The sequence below is a fragment of the Mus caroli genome, unplaced genomic scaffold, assembly GCF_978045245.1.
Source record: "Mus caroli unplaced genomic scaffold, Mus_caroli_1 scaffold_1, whole genome shotgun sequence".
Taxonomy (NCBI): Eukaryota; Metazoa; Chordata; class Mammalia; order Rodentia; family Muridae; genus Mus; species Mus caroli.
In genome coordinates, this window is record NW_028227256.1 from 161,534,606 (window position 1) to 161,558,250 (window position 23,645).

Genomic DNA, 23,645 nt, shown 5'->3' on the forward strand with positions numbered 1-23,645 from the left:
TTTGAACAGTTAACTAACAGTGACTCAACATAATTAGATTACCTGCTGACAACCTAAGTTTAACCCTAAGATCCATATGGTGTAAAACACTGATTTCCTTAAGTTGCAGGCATCTGCATGCTTGTGCACACTCACATTTCCATATTAATATTTTGTATTAGTTTGGTGCATTTTCTCCTGCAAGTTGTCTTCAGCTTCCATCAGACTACTCCATAGCATGCGTACGCACGTGTACACACACACACACACACACACACACACACACACACACACACGGTGTAATAAATAAACAAAATGAAAATACAGGACAAAAACAAATGAAAATTCCTAAAAGTCTGAGAAAGTAGTTAGAGCATCTGGTTTGCTCTCCTGCTTTTGATAGACGCGTGGAGCAAAAGCCCAGCACAGCGGCGGGCAGGCGCTGATGTATTACTAAGGATGTGGCTCCTGTTACCTGTGTCATCCTTTGTTCCCCAGAGTTCTGAAGGACAGAGCTAAAGAGAAGAACAATAAAGAACCCAAGCTCTGACCCAGATGCTTGGGCAGGTCATTTAACACCTTGAGTCTCACTGTCTCACCCGGGAAATACAGAAAGCTCTTTGCGCAGGGTCGTAATAGTAATGAAGTGTTGAGAAACCCCTGATACCAAGTGAGTGCTGAAACAAATTAGCTGTCATGATTATTCTACTTAAAATTCATTCCAGAGTTAAGGCTGTACTCATGTGCCTGTTACAGAACTCACATCATCAATTTGTAAATACTTCAAAAAGATGAAACAAACAAAGAGAAGACAAAGGAGGTAATTCAGATAACCCTAGTGCTTGGAATTCTCTGATCATGAACTGGCCCAAAATAGGGAATTTGGACTCTTTTTTTTATTTTTAATTTTTTTTTTCAGAAAAATACAGTTTAAACTATAATGAGAAGTTGCTGTATACTTGGCATCCTGCTGAATTAGTAGGGTGGTTTCTGATCATTTATCCCCACTGTAATGTAAAATTATGAGATTCAGGATTTCTGAGGTCATTTAAGACCCAGTAACTCAGTAGAAGGCCAGATAGGCCTGTGCCCAGGTATGTCTTACTCAAACAAAATAGTATTCTCTTGGTCTGTATCAGTGAGCCTTTAATTTACTTGATACAGGAGAGAATCAACTGAGCTTGCTATTTTCAAAAGCTCCACGAGTGATTGTAACACACAGCCAGAAAATGCACCACTGCTCTAAGTAAATGTAAGGCCCAGCATTGTAAGTACCAGGAAACAAGAACAGGAAAGTTAGTCCTTCAGAGATCATTAGTATCTATACTGCCTTCTGGGTGTTCCAGCCCAATTCACTGCCTTGAAATTGTCTTCTCTCTTGACTTGTGAAAAGTCCAAGAAACAGAACCTCAATAGCTCAGGCACTAAGATCAACAATTAAAAAATTGGACCTTATGAAACTGAAAAGCTTCTATAAAGAAAGAGACACCATCAATAGGGCAAAACCACAGACCACAGAATGGGAAAAATATCTACACCAACCCCACATCTGACAGAAGACTAATATTCAAAATATATAAAGAATTCAAAAAACTAGACATCAACAAACTGAATAATCCAATTTAAATGGATTATTTAAATGGGGTACAGTACCTAAACAGAATTCTTGACAGAGAAATCTCTAATGACCAAGACATGTTCAACATCCTTAGCCATCTAGGAAATGCAAATTAAAATGACTTTGAGATTCCATCTTACACTAGTCAGAATGACTAAGATCAAATGCTAGCAAGGATGTGGTGCAAGGGGACACTCCTCTACTGCTAGTGGGAGTGCAAACTCATCCAGACTCTTTGGAAGTCAATATGGTGGCTTATCCAAAAATTGAAAATTGATCTACCTCAAGACAGAGCTGTCCCACATGTAGGCATATACCCAAAGGATAATCCATCCTATCACAAGGACACTTGCTCACTATGTTCATAGCATCTTTATTCATAATAGCCAGAAACTTGAAACAACCTAGAAGTCCCTCAACTGAAGAATGGATTTAAAAAAAGATGTGTACATTTAAATAATGGAATACTACTCAGCTATTAAAAAAAAATTCCTCATGAACTATGTAGGCAAATGGATGGAACTAGAAAATATCATCCTGAGAGAGGTAATCCAGAAGCAAAAGGACGAACATTGTATATACTCACCTACAAATGGATCTTAGCTGTAAAGAAAGATAATCATGCAACAGACCACCCACCCAAAGAGCCTAAGTAACAAGGAGTTACAGACTTAAAGAGGGGTCACAGGAGTTGCTGGGGAAGGGGAAATAGAATAGATTTTGGGAGCGAACTGAGACAGGTAGAGTTGGGAACAGGAGGGATCAGATTCATGGGGAGGAAGGAAGAAAATACTGGGAGAAAAGACTGGAATTAGAGGCCATTTGGGGGAAAGGTGAAAACCCAGTGCAATGGAGACTCGATGGAATTTACTAGAGAAACCCTAGCCAAGACTCTAATAATAGGGGACACTGAGCCTAAGTCAGCCATCCGCCTTACCTAGGCAAAAGGCCTCACTCAAGTGGAGGGATTGGGACACCAACCCAGCTACAAAACCTTCATCCTACAACTTGCCCTGCCTGAAGAGTGTGCTAGGACGACAGCCTAGCAGAATCATTATTGAGAGACCAGAGACTTCATCCAGCAACCGAGGGGAGCAGATATAGAGTCTGACATTCAAACATTAGGCTGAACTCAGGGAGTCCTGCTGAGGAGGTGGAAGGAGGGATTGGAGGAGCCAGAGGAGTCAGGAACAGACCAGGAGAACATGGCCCACAGAATCAACTGACTGGGACTCTGGGGACTTGAAGAGTACAGGGAGCCTGTAGGGGATTTGACATAGGTCCTTGGCATATATGTTATGGCTGAGTAGCTTGCTGTTCTTTTGGGAATCCTAACGTGGTAGTCGGGGCTGTCCCTGGGTCTCTTGTCTACTCATGGGACCCTGTTTCTCCTACTGACCTGCCTTGCCCAGCCATAATGTGATGGGAGGTACTTGGTCTTGGTTGTATTGTAGCTTGTTATGTTGTGTTTGGTTGATGTCCCTGTGAGGCTTGCTCTTTTCTGAGGGGAGGTGGATTGGGAGGAGAGGAGAAGTGAGGGGAGAGAGGTGGATGGAGGGGAGGAAGAGGAAACTGCAGTCAGGATAACCACCAACCAAAGAGCACACATGGTAGGACTCATGGCTCCAGCTGCATATGCAGCAGAGGATGGCCTAGTCGGACATCAATGGGAGGAGAGGCCCTTTGTCCTATGAAAGCTCTATGCCCCAGTGTGGGGTAAGGCCAGGGCCAGGAAGAGGGAGTGGGTGGGTTGGTGAGTAGGAGGAGGGGGGAAGGGATAGGGGGAGGGAGTGTTTTGGAGGGGAAACCAGGAAAGGGGATAACATTTGAAATGTAAATAAAGAAAATATCCAATAAAAAAAGATTAAAGAATAATAAAAATAATATATGAAAGAATACAGGTTAAATTAAATAAATAGATTTATTTTCAAGTAATGACAGTAATAGCTCTAATATGTATAAAGTAGTTACTGTATAGATCATAATTCCATTATGTGCCCTTTTAAATTATATTCTTAAAGGCAGCAGCCTGTTTTCAGAAATTGAAATATCCTTAAGGTTCACAACCAGTAAATGATTGAGCTGTGACTTGAGAGCAAGTCTTTCTGAATATGGGATCTACAGCTTTTGGGCATGAAGGAGAAAATAGCCTTCCTTGTTTATCTATGCACCTTTGTGCACAATTACCACTATCACTTATCTCAACATGGTGGGAGGGAGGGAGGGAGGTAGGGAGGGAGGGAGGGAGGAAGGAAGAACCCTAGAGCTGATAATCAGACCTTAGCAAGTTAACTCAGTTACCTGGAGATCTACGTTTGTGTTTGGGTTGAATTATTAGTTGGTTCCTCCCCGAGATCCTAGCTCCATTGAAATTCTCTGTCCTCAGGATTATGTTGGGGACCTTGCAGCCCAGATTTCCAGTGATGAAGAGGAGGAGTTTGTAATCGAGTGTTTGGGAACGCTGGCAAATCTCACAATCCCAGATCTAGACTGGGAACTGGTCCTGAAGGAGTACAAGCTGGTTCCATTCCTCAAAGACAAACTAAAGCCAGGTCTGTGTTCATTGTAGAGCCCTGCATAAGCTCTAGGTTTGGATAAGGTTCTAGCCCAGCGCTGTGTGAGTCCACTGTTATAACTAGCATGCTCTTCTGACAGCTTTGTTTTGAGGACAATTTTCTGTAAATTCGTATTTGTCCTAACAGTGATTTCTTAACATTAGTTTCTCTCTCCTGTTTATTTTTCTATTTTTACCATATGTTTATTAATGTGTCCCCACCCCCACGTATACAGAAAGATGTATACGTGGATACAGGAAGCACAAACACAAAATTCTTTGAAACATTGACAAGAGTCTTTTATTGTCTGCTTTCGTTATCTTTCAGTTGTATTTTCAAATATATATTTACACCTTCTATTGTCTTGCCAAGTCAATAAGCCATCATGGATTAAAAAAAAAAAAAAAGGAAAAGAAAAAAAAAAAGACAAGTTTATAAGCATGTCAAAGATTGGTAGATCCATAGGGATGGATTTGAATCTTTCAGTATTTTTTCTGTGCACTCACATTTGATAGAACAAATGAGTTTGCTCCGGACACGTCAACAACAACCTTCCATGCCTTGATCCCGCCAGGTGCCGCAGAGGATGACCTTGTTTTAGAAGTGGTTATCATGATTGGGACGGTGTCTATGGATGACTCTTGTGCTGCCCTACTGGCCAAATCTGGGATAATCCCAGCCCTCATCGAGCTGCTGAATGGTAACTCTCATGTTCTGCCAATGCATAAAAGATACTATTATACATTTTAACACATAAAATACAGTCTGCAATGTTATATAATATTTGATTAACTAAATTATGTAATTACAAAAAAATAAACTAAGCTGCTGAGTTGGATTGGATAGAGTGATATGAAAGGCCTGGAGGCTGCTGTCAGGAGCGTTACTGTGAAGCAGTTCTGAACTGACTTCATGTGCTCCTCCCTCCTCTAGCCCCTCCAACACGCAACACTGACTCACTTCGTTCTGTCTAGCTTTATCTCGGTTTGAGTTAAGTCTTCTCTATCATGCAATCCTTGCTTCTTATATCTTCACTTCTAGGTAAGAATGTTAACTTGAAAACTGATCCTAAACATCATATTCTCTTCTGGATGTACAGGATTTTTGTCCTGTGAACTTGCCAGGAAAATAAATGTCACATACCTGCCCTGCCCCACGATGTGTCCATTGAACACTTGAGATGTGGTCGTTAGGACTAAGAACCTGAATTTTCAATTTAATTGAAATTGAATTAGCTACAGCAGTGTGTATATACAATATCCCTGGCTTCCACTTGTGGTGCACATTACACACAAGATTCAAGCTAGAAGTCATATCAGAAAAAACATCCTTATCATTTTGGTATTGAATTACATGACTGATAAGTTGGCTTTGCTTAGGTTTTATCTGTGTAAGAGAAATCTGGCTGATTTTTTTATTTTATCCCATTACATATTTATGAACTCCATCCATGTTACATATAGACTTGCTCTTTTTCATCATTGTATATTGTATTGTATTATAAATATATTCCTATCTTCTGTACCATTAATGGGTTTTGTGCTATGGGGCATTGGGAATGATTATTATAAATAATGTGTTTAAAACCTTTACTTTTGTCATTAGCATAGGTGCTTATTAACATTAGATGTGTACCTCAGAGTAGAACTGCTGAGTCAGAGAGCTGGTTGTGTTTCGGGAACCAATGCCAGTCTGCTTCCCAGGGCAGTTGTAGTGGTTCTCAGGGCAGTCACCAGAGCAAGTCAGGTAAAGCGGCTTCTGTCACCACCACTCAGGTCGTGGGGAGTGCATTAATTGCACCCTCCTTACCAGTATCTCCTTGTGGTGATAATTTAAAACTCCCCAACAATTAATGAAATTGAACTCTAGTTTGTGATTATTGGCCATTTAAGTCAGGCAGGGCCAATAAAATGAATTCCCCGTGTAAGACTTTTGCATTGTTTTCCTTTTTGAGATTTTTAAATTTTGCTTTGTAACTTAACATTTTAAAAGACCATCTAACAATACAGTGATATTTTAAAGTGTTCCACCTCAGAGCTGTAGTAGGTGTGTATTTACTTTCATGGACCCTTACATCCAGAAATTTTCAGAATAGAATTAGAAGAAACTAGGTAGTTGGGGCGGTGGTAAAAATGAAGGCAGTGTAGTGGAGGGACGATGATGAGCTTGTGACGCTGCAGGAAGTTAGAAAATGGCCCAAGTCCTGGAATGTTTGTGCTGTAGTTTGACTAAGAGAGCGGAGATATTTGAAATGAGTTAACAGCCAGCTCACAGTTCCACTGTGTTTACTTGCTAATGTGAACTTTCCCCAAGAGATGTATGTATAATTTTCTTAAGAGCTATATAGGGGAAAAAGAATTACAGACATTTTCAGTGTTTAAAACCTCTTAGAGCAAACTCTGAAAAGAGAATGATTGATAGCCTGGATAGTTTAGGAAGTTAGTGATGAAATCATTTAAGGCAGATTAAACTTCGAGTCCCACAGTTTAATTCACATGGCTAGTTAGACGCTGTGTTAACTGGGAAATATGTTTTTAACATATCAGTGAACTGTTGCCAAGAGTTGATAGCAAAATTACTATATCACTAAGTCACATTTCAATTAGGTTTCTATAAGTAATTATGTTAAATTACAAGTGTATAATATTAGTTAGTCACAATTATTAACATAAAGTATATCTATAGTTAACCTATATGATAGCATTTTATTATAAAAATTGGATTGAAGCTAACATATCTCTTTTATGTCAATATATGTAAAGTTAAACCTTGTGAATATTATTCAACAAAATATCTTTTTATACTAGTCCACTTTCTTTTCCTGTGCTTCTGGGGGTTAAACCCAGGTTGTCATGCGTACTGAGTGAGTGCTTTCCACTGAGCCACATTCAACTCCAATAGTCGGATTTCTAACAATGACTTAGGACTTTAGAAGGTGTTATTTTTCCATGTGAAATCAATATGGGGGTGGGGAAATCACGTGCTGTTATTTCTTTCTTTTTTGTGGGGGAGGGGAGGGGGTTGGTTTTTTGAGACAGAGTTTCTCTGTATAGCCCTGACTGTCCTGGAACTCACTTTGTAGACCAGGCTGGCCTCGAACTCAGAAATCTGCCTGCCTCTGCCTCCCGAGTGCTGGGATTAAAGACGTGCGCTACCACTCCTGGCTTTGCTGTTATTTCTTTACCTGTCACAATCACTCCAGTGTTCAGTGAATAGACAATTCTATCATGTACACTTCTCTTTTCTTTCAGCTCAACAAGAAGATGATGAATTTGTGTGTCAAATAATTTATGTCTTCTACCAGATGGTGTTCCATCAGGCCACAAGAGATGTCATAATCAAGGAAACACGTATCCTTTCAATGTTTAAAATACATAATGGCAATTGACAGTGTAGAAACGTTCATTCTTGGTGTTTTCTTGCATGTGTAGAAAACAGCAAACACTGAAATGCAGTTAGATGATGCACTCTTTTCTGTGAGAATTAGCTGGAATTAGCATGGGATTAAAAGAACATCTGAAACCTGCAGTACTTCAGAATCGGAACCTTTGTGAATGCCAGCATGCCACCAGTGTAAAACTCACTTCACCTAAGGGGCCATACACAAACCTTATGGACACTAAGAATAGCCTAGAAAAAGACGGTTAGAATGTGCATGGGAGTTGTATGTATGTCTGTATGTGAGACATGTACCTCACATTCCTGGCATCTGCACTTCCCTAAGGGTCTCAATTTCAGCTTCACACGCATAGCTTCTCACGGAGCCTCCTAGGGGCTTCCTGTAGGAAATCCATCCCATCTACACAGTGCCCGTCCTCAAAGACTTTCTCTGGAACCTTGATGCAGCTCCTTTCTATTGTTCTATTGTCTGACTAAAAATTACTTCACCTTTTTAAATGGTGTTAATCTCCTTAACACCTACAGCCTTCTTACCTTAAGCTTTAATTGCACTTTCTGATCAAACTCATGTGCTTTATATCTTTTTCTTCTGGCTTTAAAAAACTCAGTTAAAAGAATCCAGCAAATGTTATGCCGTCTTGAAATCTCCTCCATCAAATTTATTAGTCCATTAATTTTGAATTCGACCTCATTCAGATTTTCAGGACGTGTTGGTAATGACCCTTAGCCTTTAAAGACTGAGGTGTCCCTCTAGCTCGTAAAAACTTCCTCATGAAAAGTCATTACAGAATGCCCAACAAAAAGGATGACAGTGTTTTGTTACTCGTGGGTCTCCATTTCTTCTTTGAAAGGCAACCCATTCATCTTGAGGAGTTTTTGTGAATACTGAAGAGGTACTTCACTTACAGGGTAAGAGTAGCATTTACCTATGTGTTCAACATAGAAGGCAACTTAAAGGCAATTTGATGGTGCAGAAATTTAGCTAAACAACAGTAGTCAGTTTTCCATAGGGCCTATAACCCTTCCAGGCGTGCGTTTCTAACTGAGTTTACAGTCCAAGAGGAGAGTATTGGTTACACCATAACAGTCATGCCACAGTTGCACAAATGGACACATCTTACATGGCAGGTTAGTGTTGTAGCTGATAGCGTTCATCTCAGTTTTCTCTCCCAGCAGCCATCATATAACCTTCTGGCACTTTGAAGGCTAACCAGCAAGGAAATGACTCCCAGTTCAATTGCTCTATATCTTGTAACCAAAGTCTGTTTTGTCTTCAGCAGTAAGGTCTTATTATCTGGTTCTTGTGGACAACCAACAGTAATGACAAGAGCATATATTGTTTTGGAGGCCTCTATGGTCTTTCTTCCTGACCAACAACACATAAGGAGGTATCCCATATCTGACACTGGGCATTTTATTTAGTAACTCATTGCCACTAGGAGCAACATTGTGTAGATGTCATAATATCTCCCTTCAAATTTCTATGTGTTTGTGTGCGTCTGTGTGTTACAAAATAACATTTTAACTATTGCCTTTTAAAAACCACTGCTTACTTATAATTTATATATTGTTTAGTTTCCTTGGCTCCTATTTTTGCTTGAATTCTACTTTACTATTCTTTTGAAATGACTTCCATGCATAATGAAGCATTTTCATATGTACTAATATTATATGTAAACAAATAAAGGTTAGAAATTTTAAACCACCCTAAGAATAGGCAAGGGGATCAGGAAGACAGCTCACAGTAGAGTGGTAGTCTTACAAGCATGAGAACCGAAGTTCATTGCCTTGAACCTACATAAAACAGTGGGTATGATGGTGTTGAGCTTCTGATATCAGTACCTGGAAAGAGGTAAGTGAACTCTGGGTATTAGTGGCATTTGTATAAGTGTTGCAGCTTTTCTCTTAGTCTGGCTAGCTAGCAAATAATTGAGCCTGAACTATTAGATTTATTTCACAGCTTTAAGGCACAACAGCTAAGCAGTATTAATCTATTTTAATCCTCTAAACTAATCTGGCTAACTCCCAGCCAAAATCCCTAAGATACTTGCATGTTATGGCTTTCTATGCCCCACCTGTTTTTCCATGGTATCTCCTGGACCCTCTAATCTTCACTTTCTCTCTCTCTCCCACTCCCCTGGCTGGGAGGAAGTTCTGCCCTGTTCTCTCCTCAGCTCAGCCATTATCTGACCAGCTTCTTTACTGACCAATCGGGGAATACTTGGGGACCAATGTTGACACAACGTTGAGACAGGAGATTTTCAGAATAAGGATTGAAACCAGATGGGGGACACAACACTTGAATATTACAAGGATAATCTTTACATAGTGCACAATAACATTATGCCTACAGCTGGGACTCACTGGCTAGCCAGCTTAGCCTATTTGCTAATGAGAGGCCCCATATATAAAAGTTCGGTTACTCTCACCTGTGTACTTCTCTTAGGAATCTGTTGTGTTCATTTTATGTTCAGTTTTCACTTTTGTGTTCTTTGTTGAACTTTTTTTGTTTCTCTGGGTTTTCTAAATCTGAATTATATTTGCATATATGTTTTATTATTTCTTCAAATTCTTCTATTTTAAAATGCTTTATGTTATTTTATTTTTTAATTCTATTTTTAATTTATTTTTTTACACTCCATATTCCATTCCCCACCCCCTCCCACCCACCCTTCAACTTCTCCACATCCCATATCTTCTCCCCACCCCCACCCCATCTCCATGTGGATGCCCCCATCCCCGCCCCATTTGACCTCTAAACTCCCTGGGGTCTCCAGTCTCTTGAGGGTTAGGTGCATCATCTCTGAATGAACATAGACCCGGAAGTCCTCTATGTCTCCAGTTTTTCTTCTTACTATAGCAACTATATGAGATTTGACTGATTCATTATTTGTTCATATACATTGTCATATGAAATAAATTAACCTGAATATCATGGACATAAAAGATAGAGAAAACAATTTTAGCTCTTTCTGATACTCTCTCCCTACCTCCTCCCCTGTATGAGTGTGTGTGAGTATGTATATATGTGTGTGTGAGTGTGTGCCATATGCTTCCATAATGTTATGTGTAATTTCTCTGACTGCAGAGCTGCAATCTCGATTCCTTTTGCATCTTTAACCACTTTTATTCAGAAGCTCCAGCATATCTCATTGACCTGATGCATGATAAAAATAATGAAATCCGGAAAGTCTGTGATAACACATTAGATATTATCGCAGTAAGTACTTTCTCTATAAAACCTATACTGATTTCATTTTGTGTAAGAGAAGACATTGCAAACCTAGTTTGAACTATTGATGTAAACACAACTTTGTTTTTTAGTTAAGATCTAGAAAATTCTTTGATCCAAGTTAGGTCTTTGGCTTTCAGCTTTTAACCATAGGCTCTTTAGAGGGCTTTGTACAGAGTTACAATATACAGTCTGATCTCTGCAGCATCCTAGAATCATTTATTTTTAAAAGTATGTATAGAAGAAGGGAGATTGATGGTAGTGTCTATAAAATGAATAAAATTTTAAAATTTTATTTAAACTATTTTTGGTGTGTATACTAGTCTTATTTTTTTTATGAAAATTACATCTGTAATTTCTTGTGACCAATAATTCTGCATCTAAGAATCTTTTCTACAAATATACTCACACATGCATGAAATGATGTTCATATGAACAAATGACTGCAAACAACGTACATGTCTATTAGTAGAACTCTGCTAAACCAACCAAGTCACACATGAAGAGATGGATCTTTCATAGACCTATACAATTTGATGACACAAAAATACAAAGCAGCCATTAAAAAAGCTCTTGATGTAACTGAATGGTTGCCAGGATATCTTGACAAGTGAATAAAGCAGGATCATAAGAAGTAGATTCACTATCATCTTTGTCAGGCATTTGAGCAGGATGCTTGCTTACCTATGAAGGCTCATCAACTCTCCCATTTCCTTCATTGTAAGACAAGGGAACTGGGTAGCTAATGGATGTGGACTGGAGGGAAGGTTACTCTTTCTTTTTGGGTTTAAGTCAGTTTAGTTTTCTTTTTTTGTTTGTTTGTTTGTTAATATTTTTATTAGGTATTTTCCTCATTTACATTTCCAATGCTATCCCAAAAGTCCCCCATACCCTCCCACCCACTCCCCTACCCACCCACTCCCACTTTTTGCCCCTGGCGTTCCCCTGTACTGGGGCATATAAAGTTTGCATGTCCAATGGGCCTCTCTTTCCAGTGATGGCCGACTAGGCCATCTTTTGATACATATGCAGCTAGAGTCAAGAGCTCCGGGGTACTGGTTAGTTCATAATGTTGTTCCACCTATAGGGTTGCAGATCCCTTTAGCTCCTTAGGTACTTTCTCTAGCTCCTTCATTGGGGGCCCTGTGATCCATCCAATAGCTGACTGTGAGCATCTACTTCTGTGTTTGCTAGGCCCTGGCATAGCCTCACAAGAGACAGCTATATCTGGGTCCTTTCAGCAAAATCTTGCTAGTGTATACTAGTCTTATAAGGTACTTAAAAATAATAGGAATTACAAAAATTTTCATGGTATTGTTGATGCTGGGGCATTTTAAAGTATACCTGAGTAGAGGGATTACATCTTAGGTTAGAAACTGGCTGAACTTAAAGATTTTTCTCGAAAAATTAAGATGGCACTATAGAGCTCTTCTCAGACTTGAGCTTTAGGCTAGGGGATGTGCTGTGATTGCAAATGCAGTTTTGGTGGATACTGATGGTACAGCATTCGTGCTACCTTCTTTGAAATGCATTTCAGCCATGTTTTAAGGTTTCTTGATGGTAGCCTATTCAGTAGTTTTAAGATCTTACTAACCTCTTTAAGCAAATTGGTAAACATGTTTTGAAAACCGATTACCTAGTTTATTGAAAATAAACTGAGTTAACTTTTCTGTTTGTGATTTCATTACAGAGTAGAAAATTAACGACAGAAACTTTCTTGTTGATTTCTCTGCCCGTATTTTGTTTCAGAAATTCATCTTATTTAATGTCAGCTGCTTTTAAACTGGGCTAAGTACTTCATAGTTGTTTTGAACTAAATTGATTAAATGCTGTTTAGCTTTGATCTAAGTCAAAATAAAGAATATATATATATATATATATATATATATATATATATATATATATATAAAAGCAAAGCCGGGCGGTGGTGGGGCACGCCTTTAATCCCAGCACTCGGGAGGCAGAGGCAGGCGGATTTCTGAGTTCGAGGCCAGCCTGGTCTACAAAGTGAGTTCCAGGACAGCCAGGGCTATACAGAGAAACCCTGTCTCGAAAAACCAAAAAAAAAAAAAAAGAATATATATATATATATATATATAAATGGATCTTAGCCATGGGGGTTATAAATATAAAATATTTGATACTCTTGGGGAATAATTTAATGGCATATAAATGATTTTCAAATACATCACCATGTCATTGCATATAAAATATGTGCTATAAGAATAAGGGACAGCTTAGAGCTACACATGTGTGAATCTCTGTAAACAGGGAGGACAACAGTAAGCTGTCAGTGTAGCGCACCACTTCCTGTGCTCCAGTTCCCTCTGAGAAATGGAAGGTATGGTTAGGTTGGCATGGCGGGGGTTTTACTTCAGAATGTAAATAAATGGTAGTGCTCAAGATTATCTTAATGTAAGAATATTTGGCAGAAATATGAATATGTTATAGGATGACATTTTATTCCAGTTAAACAAACAATCTGAGTTCACCTTGCCTGTCTTTTACTTAGAGCTGCCTCCTCCTCATGCACAATTCCTTCCTAGATGCTGCAGCCTCCCTTCTCCACAGCCACAGTTTTCTAATGATCTTATATCAAGGGTCTGTAATTTACCTTTTTCCCTTGCTTCCTCTAGCATCCTTTCAATTTAATCTTAACTTCTGCTTCTACTACTATATTAAAATGCTACTCATTGAAAAGACAAAAACAAACAACAACAGCACAGGTGTTCATGTCCCTTCGTCCAGGTTCTTCAGCCTTCATTCTGTGTTGTTGGTCACATTCTCCCTGAGGACACTGAGAACCTGTTAAACAAGCCACAGACAACAGTGCTAGGTAATTACTGTGAAGAGCCTTGTTGCCATGAGAGAGTCAGAGTTATTTGGAAGCCCCACTGTCCTGTTCAACTGGCTCAGATCCTGGTTGTGTCTCCTAGAAGTGGAATCCAAGAAAGCCAATGGAAAGACACCAGGGTATGGAAACAAGCCCTGCTCTACTAAAAACATATGTATTTTACCTTTCTGCCATTAGACTCTAAGGTCCAACTTTAGCTAGACAGTAGAGAATTTTAGCAGACTCTACAAACATGATTCTCCTCACTTAGGCAGAAGCTCTGATCATAATTCAATATTTGACTTTCAGAAAGGGCAGGCTGATCTCCTACATCTATAATTCAATTGATTTTTTAAAGCATATATTGAAGAATCTCAGTGACCCCTTTAGATTATAAACACTGAGTTTCAGTGACATTTCTGGTCCCTAGAGACAGTGCTCTGATACACTTAGCCTGACTGAGCAGTCAAGCCTCGCTGCGGAATTTATTCCTAAGTTCTTGGAAGCACCATTCCCCTTCTGGAGGACAAGTTAGTATCCATGCTCTTTGCTTTCAGTTTGATTTTTAGGTGACGTGAGAAGATAACTTGCTTGTTGTCTTGATTCTTCTCAGAGTGATTCTGAGTATGCACTTTAGACAGATATATTACTGCTCATGGTTTATATTCGAACTTGCCCCACAGACTAGATGAATTTGGATTTTTAAAAAGTGTTCATGCAATGACAATTTACAAAATAGGACAGTTAATGGCAAAATGTATTTTTTAGGACCTTTAAAGAGTAAAAAGGAAACTGCCTTTTCTACCTAACTAACCTTGTTAATTAAATGATCCATGTTCTAATTTTTTAGTAACTCATTTTAATTTAAACTCAATATTATACTCCCAGCTTTCTGATCATTCTGACTTGAGGAAAATTTGAGGAACAAAGCATCTTTTTTAAATTCTTTCTTTTTGAGAATTTTATCCATTGTGTTTTGATCTATAATCCCTTTTGACCCACTTCTCCATCTCTTCCAGATCCACCTCCCTACTCCATACCAACCTAACTTTGTATCCTCATTTGCTTTCTTTAAAGTCATCAGTCTCATTAGTGTTACCTATGTACTCTTAGGTGTGGGGCCATCCACTATGTGCGTTAGACTTAACAGAGACCACACCTGTAAATAAATCAAATTCCTTTTCTTGCTCTCTGTCTCTGTTTTGTGCCCACAGCCCCATGCTGCTCTTTGTCTGCCGTGAACTTGTGTAGGTCCTCTGCGTGGTGTCTTGAGCACCTGAGTGCATTTGTGCACCTGTGCTGTGTGTTCTGCAAACACTGCTTCCTGGTAGCCGTCCACCATCTGGGGCTCTTACCAGTCCTCCTGCCCTCTCTTCCTTAATGATCTACAGCAAGCCATCTTTTTTCTTTTTCTTTCTCTTTCTCTTTTGGATTTGAAGTCTCTGATCTTGTCAATTTTTGGTTATTATTATTAAATTATTTTATTTATTTACATTCTAAATTTTGCCCCCTTACCGGTCCTCCCTCCCTAAGTTCTTCACCCCACCCCATGCTGCCTCTGAGAGGGTGCTCCCCCACCCACTCACCTCCATCTCAACTCCAGCAGCATCCTGGGGCATCAAGTTTCCACAGGATTAAGCTCCTGCTCTCCCACTGAGTCTACACAGGGCAATCCTCTGCTACACATGTGCTCTGGATCACGCACCAGCCCACCTATGCTCCTTGGTTGGTGGCTTAGCCTCTGGGAGCTCTGAGAGGTCCAGGTTAGTTGACACTGTTGTTCTTCCTTGGGGTTGCAATTCTCTTCGGTTCCTTCCCCTAACTCTTCCATAGGGATCTGCGACCTCAATCCAGTGGTTGGCTGTAACTGCATTTGTCTCTGTCAGTTACTAGTAGAGCATCTCTAAGGACAGTCATGCCAGGCTCCTGTCTGCTCACACGGTGTTACAGAATGAATGTGTTCAATAATCAAATTAATACCAGATCAGTATTTTTACTTGGAAAAGTAAGGTATTATAAGTACAGAAAATTTTATAGGGCTGACCTGTTTAAATGAGATAAACTAATAAAGGTATAAATGTAGTCTTTTATACATTAATTATTAATCTGCCTCACAAAGATTTCCAGGAAAACCTTGATCAGAGAAGCTGGTTTGTTTAATAATCTTGCTACCAAGGTGAACACTTTAAGTGTATCTGACAGTACTTATGTTTCAGAGAAAAATGTATTGGGTTAGGATTAGAAATCAAGCTTTCAAAAAGCAGAGAATGCTTAAGAATTGCATAAAATGGGTAGTCACCTTTTAAAATTCTCTTTCCCTTTACCTCCCACTAGTATTACACACATGATCTTGTATGTATGTGCATGTATGCTGTGTGCATGTGTATGTATCTGTGCTCGTGTGTGTGTGTGTGTGTGTGTGTGTGTGTGTGTGTGTGTAAGTGTACCTGTGTTGGTTAGAGTGTAACCTAAGCTGTTGGTAGTCACTTTTTACCTTAGTTGAGACAGGATATTTTTGTTCACTGTGTCACACGCCACACTAGCTAGCTTGTGAGCTTCTGGTTATTGTCCTATGTGTGCTCCCACCTTGCTCTGGGAGCACTGGAAACTCAGAGGCATGCAGTGGCATCCAGCTTTCTTTTGGCTCTGCAAATCTGCAATTGGCTTCTCACACTGGAGGAGTGAGCCCTCTACCCACCACATCAGCTCTCCAGCCTAGCGCTCACTTTTATTGTGGGTGTAAACACAGCAGAGAGATTTTCCAAATGAATTGTTGGTAGAATCTGTAAAATCATCTTGCCAAACAGCTAGAGCTGGCTCCTGATTATGAGCATAATAAGATTTAATTTGTCAGTATAAGTGCATTTTAGAATTTTTTTCTTAATTCTATAAAATGAAATTATACTTAATGCCAAGTTTGTTTGGCCTTCTTTTGTACTTCATTTTTGGATCACATAGAATTTAGACTATTTTTCCAGCTTGTTAGAAATTAAAGAAAATACATATGCATGAATGTTTTGTGTATTTCCCTTACTGATTCTTTCATGTCTTGCTTTATTTTGATTCTATTGACCACAGTTGGACTTGAAACCTAAACAAAGTATAAACATGAGAATTCATGATTGCTTAATGAAAAAAATTTTATATAATTATATATTTTACTATAAGGTCTATAGTGGCATATTTAAAAAACTATATAGGTTAGTCTCATCATTACTTTTTAAAAAGTTTGTCTGAGGAGATAGTCATACATAAAAGTCTGCTTTAAAATTTTCCTCAGTTTGAGGCTATGTAAAGGCCCACACTAGGAACAGTCATGTTAAGAAAGAGGTAGTATATACATAAAAGCCAACAACTTTATTAAATGTATGTTTATTTGAAATGTAAATATATAAGTATTTTCAAGAAAATATTTTTAAGCTATAAAAAGCCTCCCCTTTTTGGAGCTTCTTAGCCTTAAAAAAACTGGACTATTTTAGACTTGTTTTAATTTAGTATAAAAAATTTTTATTAAATAAACTATATTACAGTCTCAATTAGGGGTCTGCCAGATTAAAGAAGGGGAGAAGTCTGTTTTCTATCAATTGCTCCAGGACACAAAGCAGATCTGTGTAGCTCTGTGTTATCCTAGAGTGTGTTAATCAGATACAAGGTGTGACGGAAGCCAGTGACAAGAGCTCCCGTGATAGTGCCCAGACCCTGATGATAGGCTGGGTGAGCCTTCAGGACGCTTCAGTGGTTAAACAGTAAACAAAGGGATGTCGAACTTCAAAAGGGATGGCACATTCCATGCAAAATCAAACCATAAGTCTCTGGTGACACATCAGAGTTTATGGAACCCGAGTCATATGGAACCTAAGATCATAATGTCAGAAGCTGAGAAGAGGGAAAAATAAAAGACAAGCATGTTTTCCTTTAAATACAGGATAGAATCAAAACTTAAAGACAGAGCCCAGCAATACATGCCTCATGAAAAGTGTTCAGCAGTGAGAAGTGTCTCCCTGTAGGAATGCTACAAAGGCTTGATGGAGTTGGCTATGTCCTAGCTGGGATTGAAGTGCTGAAGTTCTCACAGCTGTTTGCTGGTATAAGATGGAAACTGGGCATGTGAGAGCATTAGGAATCCCAGAGGGATGCCATAGGAAATTGATATTAATATGTTGAGTTTATTAATATTTGACTCTACTCATTTGGGGATGCTAGGCTGTGTACCTCAAGCACTTAGTTATTTGGGATAATTCTTTAACATCTAATGAAGTAAAAGATATTTATGGTAGGATTTTATTTATAGAATGTTAGATGTTGACTAACTCCTAAATTTTTTTACAGGTGAAAAATCTGAGATTAAATATAATTAAAATGTCTTGTAGCAAGATAGATACTTCAATTAGCTGCAGAAATGTAATTGGGATTAGGTCTCTTGACTGCCATTGAGTGTCCTTTGTATTATACCAGATCACATCATTAACTGAGACACTAGGATACAGAGAAAGGATGCTTTTACTCTGGCTATTGAAGTATGTCCTTAGGGTTCCTGAATAATCAGCTAGCAGTTACAGCATGGTAACCTGGTGGAATACAGGGCATTTCACTGCTTTTCAGTGAAATGGAAGAAGGAATATAGAAAGAGGAAGATAATCGTGTGTTTGTGGGGACAGGGAACTGGGCTGTGATAATGTTTCCATTGTGTGGGGCAATTGGGCTATAAAGTTCCCTGTGTCTTTAAGATTGTCACATTTCTAGTTAGTGGATAGTAGCTGATTATTTAGGATTTCATTGTCTAAAATCATTTTCTTGAACACTCCCACAATATAAATCTCAGGGCCGCTGCTTAGCTTGCTAAGTACACTCTCAACAGATTTAAGTTAAATCTTAGATTTTTCACCAACTCCAATGAAGCTTTTCAGATACGGAAAGTTGGTCATCAGAATCTGTAGCAAAATAGCCCTCACTTTCTTCTAGCTAATATTTATTATCAAGGAAAAATTAAAGTATTTAAGTAAATAGCATGTTATAAGTTAGATATTTCATTCTAAGATGCTCTATTTGGTAAATATTTGAAAACGTCAGTAAGGTCATCCCTCACTAGAAGGAACTGCAACACAAGTTCAGTGTCTGCGAAACAGGTAATATTTAGCCTCTCAGTTAAAACAATGATCATTTTCAACATTAGCTACTAAACTTGGAGTTTAGGTGTAACAAACGGCTCACATATAAAGGCACTTGCCTCAATCCTAATGACCTGAGTTCTGTCCATGGGACCCACGTGGTAGAAAGAGAGGCAGAGGCAGAGCTGCTGAGTGCACCCCACACCACAGGAAATAAAGATGCAAGTAAACCTAAAAGGAGTCATTTAAGAACTTCATCACCTTAATTCATGATGTTCTAACAGAGAACATAACTGAGATCTCAAGGGTCACATTTCATGCCAACACTGCTGAGCATGACTGTGGTTTTGGTAGCAGGATTCTATAAATATTGCTGAAGCTTTTGTAAAATATAATTTGTTTCCTAGGTGATAACAGTTTCCTGTTGAGCAGCCTCCCTCCTCACACATTCTCATTTTCCCCAGTGTTTTCATCAGCGGTCCTGTGTCAGTCACTACACAGTTGTAGAATCAGACTGTTGTAGGGTGCAGTACTGATGCTCAAAGCTCATTTTAGTTACTCTGAATACAATCTGGAGATCAGAGGATGCTTATTTTAATTTTATTTCTTTTGTACATGGATGTGTGTAGCATGCACTTAGTGGCAGTGCACTTGCAAAGGTCAGAGGACAACAGACAGTGTGCAGAACCCTTCTACTGTATATATTGCAGAGATCCAACTCAGGCCTTCCAGCTTAGCTACAAGCACCTTTCACCCACTGAGCCATCTTGCTAGCCTAGGGATTATTTAAATGAAAATAGCAGTTCAGTCTGTCATTGCTGCTATTATGTTAGCCTGTAATGCATCAGGCCTAGAGGATAAAAAAAAATCATAAACTGATGGGAAACAAAAAGGAATTTAAAGGAATGCATGGCATGACTTTGTCATATTTGGTGCTAGATTCTATGCTCATTGCATAAAACTTGTTTTACTAGAAAAGTTTCAAAAGTCAACTATGGAGACTCCTGAATATTTTTGGTTTGTTTGGACTCTTACCAATCTTCCTTTTAAAAAACTCACATTTATGTGCAGGTTCATTCATTAATTGTTATGTTGTTGAGGAGGAAGGATGAGGAGAGGACATAAAGACCTAAATCCAAATAGCGAACATCCACTTTTTAAAAAGCAGGCCAGTGACACCTATAATCCCACCACTGGGTAGGCAGGAGCAGGTGGGTCCCTGACTTCAGTTCAGTGGTTCTCTTGGCCCTCTGGGCTTCTCTCTTCTCCTACCCCCCACCTCCCATATCTAATCCTGTTCCCCTTTTCCCCCTCCTCCAATCTCCTCCCCTCTCACACCCAGGACCCTCCCCTTTTTTGTGTGTGATTATTTTCTTCCCCCTTCTAAGTGGGATTAAAGCTCTCCTTACTTGGGCATTTCTTCTTGTTACACTTCTTACAGTCTGTAGGTTGTATCTCAGGTAATCTGCCTGTACATTTTGGCTAATATCTTATCAGTGAATGTATCCCATGCCTGTCATTTTTGGGTCTGAGTACCTTACTCAGGATTTGCCTGCAATAGCAACAAATAGTATAAAATATCTTGGTGTAACTTTTACCAAGCAAGTGAAAGATCTGTATGACAAGAACTTCAAATACTTGAAAAAAGAAATTGAAGAAGACCTCAGAAGATGGAAAGATCTCCCATGCTCATGGATTGGTAGGATTAACATAGTGAAAATGGCCGTCTTGCCAAAAGCAGTCTATAGATCCAATGCAACCCCAATCAAAATTCCAACACAATTCTTCACAGACATAGAGCAATTCTCAACTTCATTTGGAAAAACAAAAAACCCAGGATACCCAAAACAATTCTCAACAATAAAACAACTTCCAGGGAAATCACCATCCCTGACATCAAGCTATACTACAAAGCAATAGTGATAAAAAACAAACAAACAAACAAAACAAAACAAAAAAACCTCACAGAATTGGTACAGAGAGAGACAGGTCAATCAATGGAATAGAATTGAAGACCCAGAAGTAAACTCATTCACCTATGGATAATTGATCCTTGGCACACACAAAAAAAGTCAAAACCATACAGTGGAAAAAAGAAAGCATCTATAATAAATGGTGCTGGTCTAACTGGCAGTCTGTATGTATGAGAATGAAAATATCACCTTGCACAAAGCTCAAATCCAAGTGAATCAAGGAACTCAACATAAAACCAGATATACTGAACGTAATAGCTGAGAAAGTCAGAAAGCAGCTCAAACTCACTGCTACAGGGAGAAATCCCCTGAACAGAACACCAATGACTTAGGCTCTAAGATCAACAATCAACAAATAGGACCTCATGAAACTGAAAAGCTTCTGCAAGGCAAAAGACACCATCCAAAGGACAAATTGGCAACCTACAGATTGGGAAAAAAATCTTCACTAACTATACATCAGACAGAGGGCTAATATCCAAAATACATAAAGAGCTCAAGAAGTTATCCTCCAAAAACCCAAATATCCCAATTTAAAAATGGGGTACAGAGCTAAACAGAATTCACAACAGAAGAATCTTGAATGGCCAAGAAGCACTTAAAGAAATGTTCAGTGTCCTTAGTCATCAGAGAAATGCAAATCAAAATGACCCTGAGATTTGACCTCACACTAATCAGAATGGCTAAGATCAAAAAACTCAAGAGACAGCGCTTGCTGGCGAGGATGTGGAGAAAGAGGAACACACCTTCACTGCTGGTGGGATTGCAAACTGATACAACCACTCTGGAAATCAAGCCGCAGTTCCTCAGAAATTTGGAAATATTTCTACCTGAAGACCCAGCTATACCACTCTTGGGCATATACCCAAAAGATATCCCACCATACCACAAGGACACATACTCTACCATGTTAATAGCAGCCTTATTTGTAATAGCCAGAACCTGAAAACAACCCAGATGCCCCTCAATCAAAGAATGGATACAGAAAATGTGGTTCATTTACACAGTGGAATACTATTCAGCTATTAAAAGTGAGGACATCATAAATGCTTTAGGTTTTTTTTTCTTTTTTTTTTAATAAAAAGTAGTGGTACAAAATTTCAGTTCAATGTAAGAACTGTGGCATAATTAAGCAGATTTTTAATATCTCAGGAATTACAAGATTGTTAAATGATTCATTAACTTAGATACACAGAAATAAAGATAAAAATATTAAGACAATTTTTTTCTGCAAACCTATCAGATGCTAATGGGCACCCCACAGACCAGATTTCTATCACTTGTGTAACATCATTTTTTTCTACAGGGATTTGGGTCCTACTTTATGCAACTTCTCCCCCTTGATCCTTGTTTTTGACATTAACTGCAATAAAAAGGAAACATTGAATAACAGAATGATATTTTACTTGATGTGTTCCAAAGAAATTAGATAAATAATTTAATATGTGTAGCTGGCACATGAAATGTGATGTGTTAATTTGTAGTTAACATGATATTGAAAACATGAAAAGAAAAAAAGTTTTAGCTTTTTTGACAAATAAAATAAGTCAAAATCAACTATTATTTTTAAAGATACAACTCATTTATTAAAAAATATAAAAGATCAGAAACCCTTAGTTCTGACATTTTAAATGGAATTAATAGGATTTCTAGTGCCATAAGGTATATTCTTGGACTGTAGGTAGCTGTGACTAACTCATCTTTAGGGGAAAAAAAAAGCAAAGTCATCCTTTCTCTGTAATGGTTGTAGTTAGACCTTTGTCAGTTATCCACCTTCTATTATCTTTTTGCAAATAACCGTAATCCATTACAGAATAGAAAACCTGATACACCTGAACAGTTTCCTCTTGAGGACATACACAGTTAAACAAGTTCAAGGTTATATTTAGTTAGTACTTTGACTAAATTACATAGACTCTGTCCTCAATACCTATGTTATTGCTTAGTACTTTGTTACATTTTGGAAAAACAAGTTGAACTACCCAAATCTGTAGCCAGTACAACTTCTCCAAACACATTATTTTTAAGCTGCCTCACTGGTAATAAGGATGCATGCTCCACTATGTTCATAGCAGCCTTATTTATAATAGCCAGAAGCTGGAAAGAACACAGATGTCCCTCAATAGAGGAATGGATACAGAAAATGTGGTACATTTACACAATGGAGTACTACTCAGCTATTAAAAATAATGAATTTATGAAATTATTAGGCAAATTGATGGATCTGGAGGATATCATCCTGAGTGAGGTAACCCAATCACAAAAGAAGTCACTTGATATGCACTCACTGATAAGTGGATATTAGCCCAGAAACTTAGAACACCCAAGATACAATTTGCAAAACACAAGAAAATCAAGAAGAAGGAAGATCAACACATGGATACTTCATTCCTTCTTAGAATAGGGAACAAAATACCCATGGAAGGAGTTACAGAGACAAAGTTTAGAGCTGAGACTAAAGGATGGACCATCCAGAGACTGCCCCACCCGGAGATCCATCCCATAATCAGCCACCAAACGCTGACACCATTGCATATGCCAGCAAGATTTTGCTGAAAGAACCCTGATATAGCTATCTCTTGTGAGGCTAGGCCAGTGCCTGGAAAACACAGAAGTGGATGCTCACAGTCAGCTATTGGATGGAACACAGGGCCGCCAATGGAGGAGCTAGAGGAAGTACCCTAGGAGCTGAAGGGGTCTGTAACCCTATAGGAGGAACAACAATATGAACTAACCAGTACCCCCAGAACTTGTATCTCTAGCTGCATATGTAGCAGAAGATGGCCTAGTTGGCCATCATTGGGAAGAGAGGCCTCTTGGTCTTGCAAACTTTATATGCCTCAGTACAGGGGAACACCAGGGCCAAGAAGCAGGAGTGGTTGGGTAGAGGAGCAGGGCGGGGGGAGGGTATAGGGGACTTTTGAGATAGCATTTGAAATGTAAATGAA

The 23,645-nt window shown here is 38.8% G+C and overlaps 1 protein-coding gene across 2 annotated transcripts in view; it reads left to right on the top strand.

The window, feature by feature from the left end:
• Kifap3 (kinesin associated protein 3) overlaps positions 1–23,645 on the top strand; it is a 135,336-nt gene that overhangs the window by 75,822 nt on the left and 35,869 nt on the right. For both annotated transcript variants that reach the window (XM_021160355.3, XM_021160363.2), the window contains exons 14-17: positions 3,984–4,149; positions 4,727–4,852; positions 7,404–7,502; positions 10,686–10,771. In XM_021160355.3, coding sequence (XP_021016014.1) covers positions 3,984–4,149; positions 4,727–4,852; positions 7,404–7,502; positions 10,686–10,771 — 477 coding nt within the window. The remainder of the gene's footprint in view (positions 1–3,983; positions 4,150–4,726; positions 4,853–7,403; positions 7,503–10,685; positions 10,772–23,645) is intronic.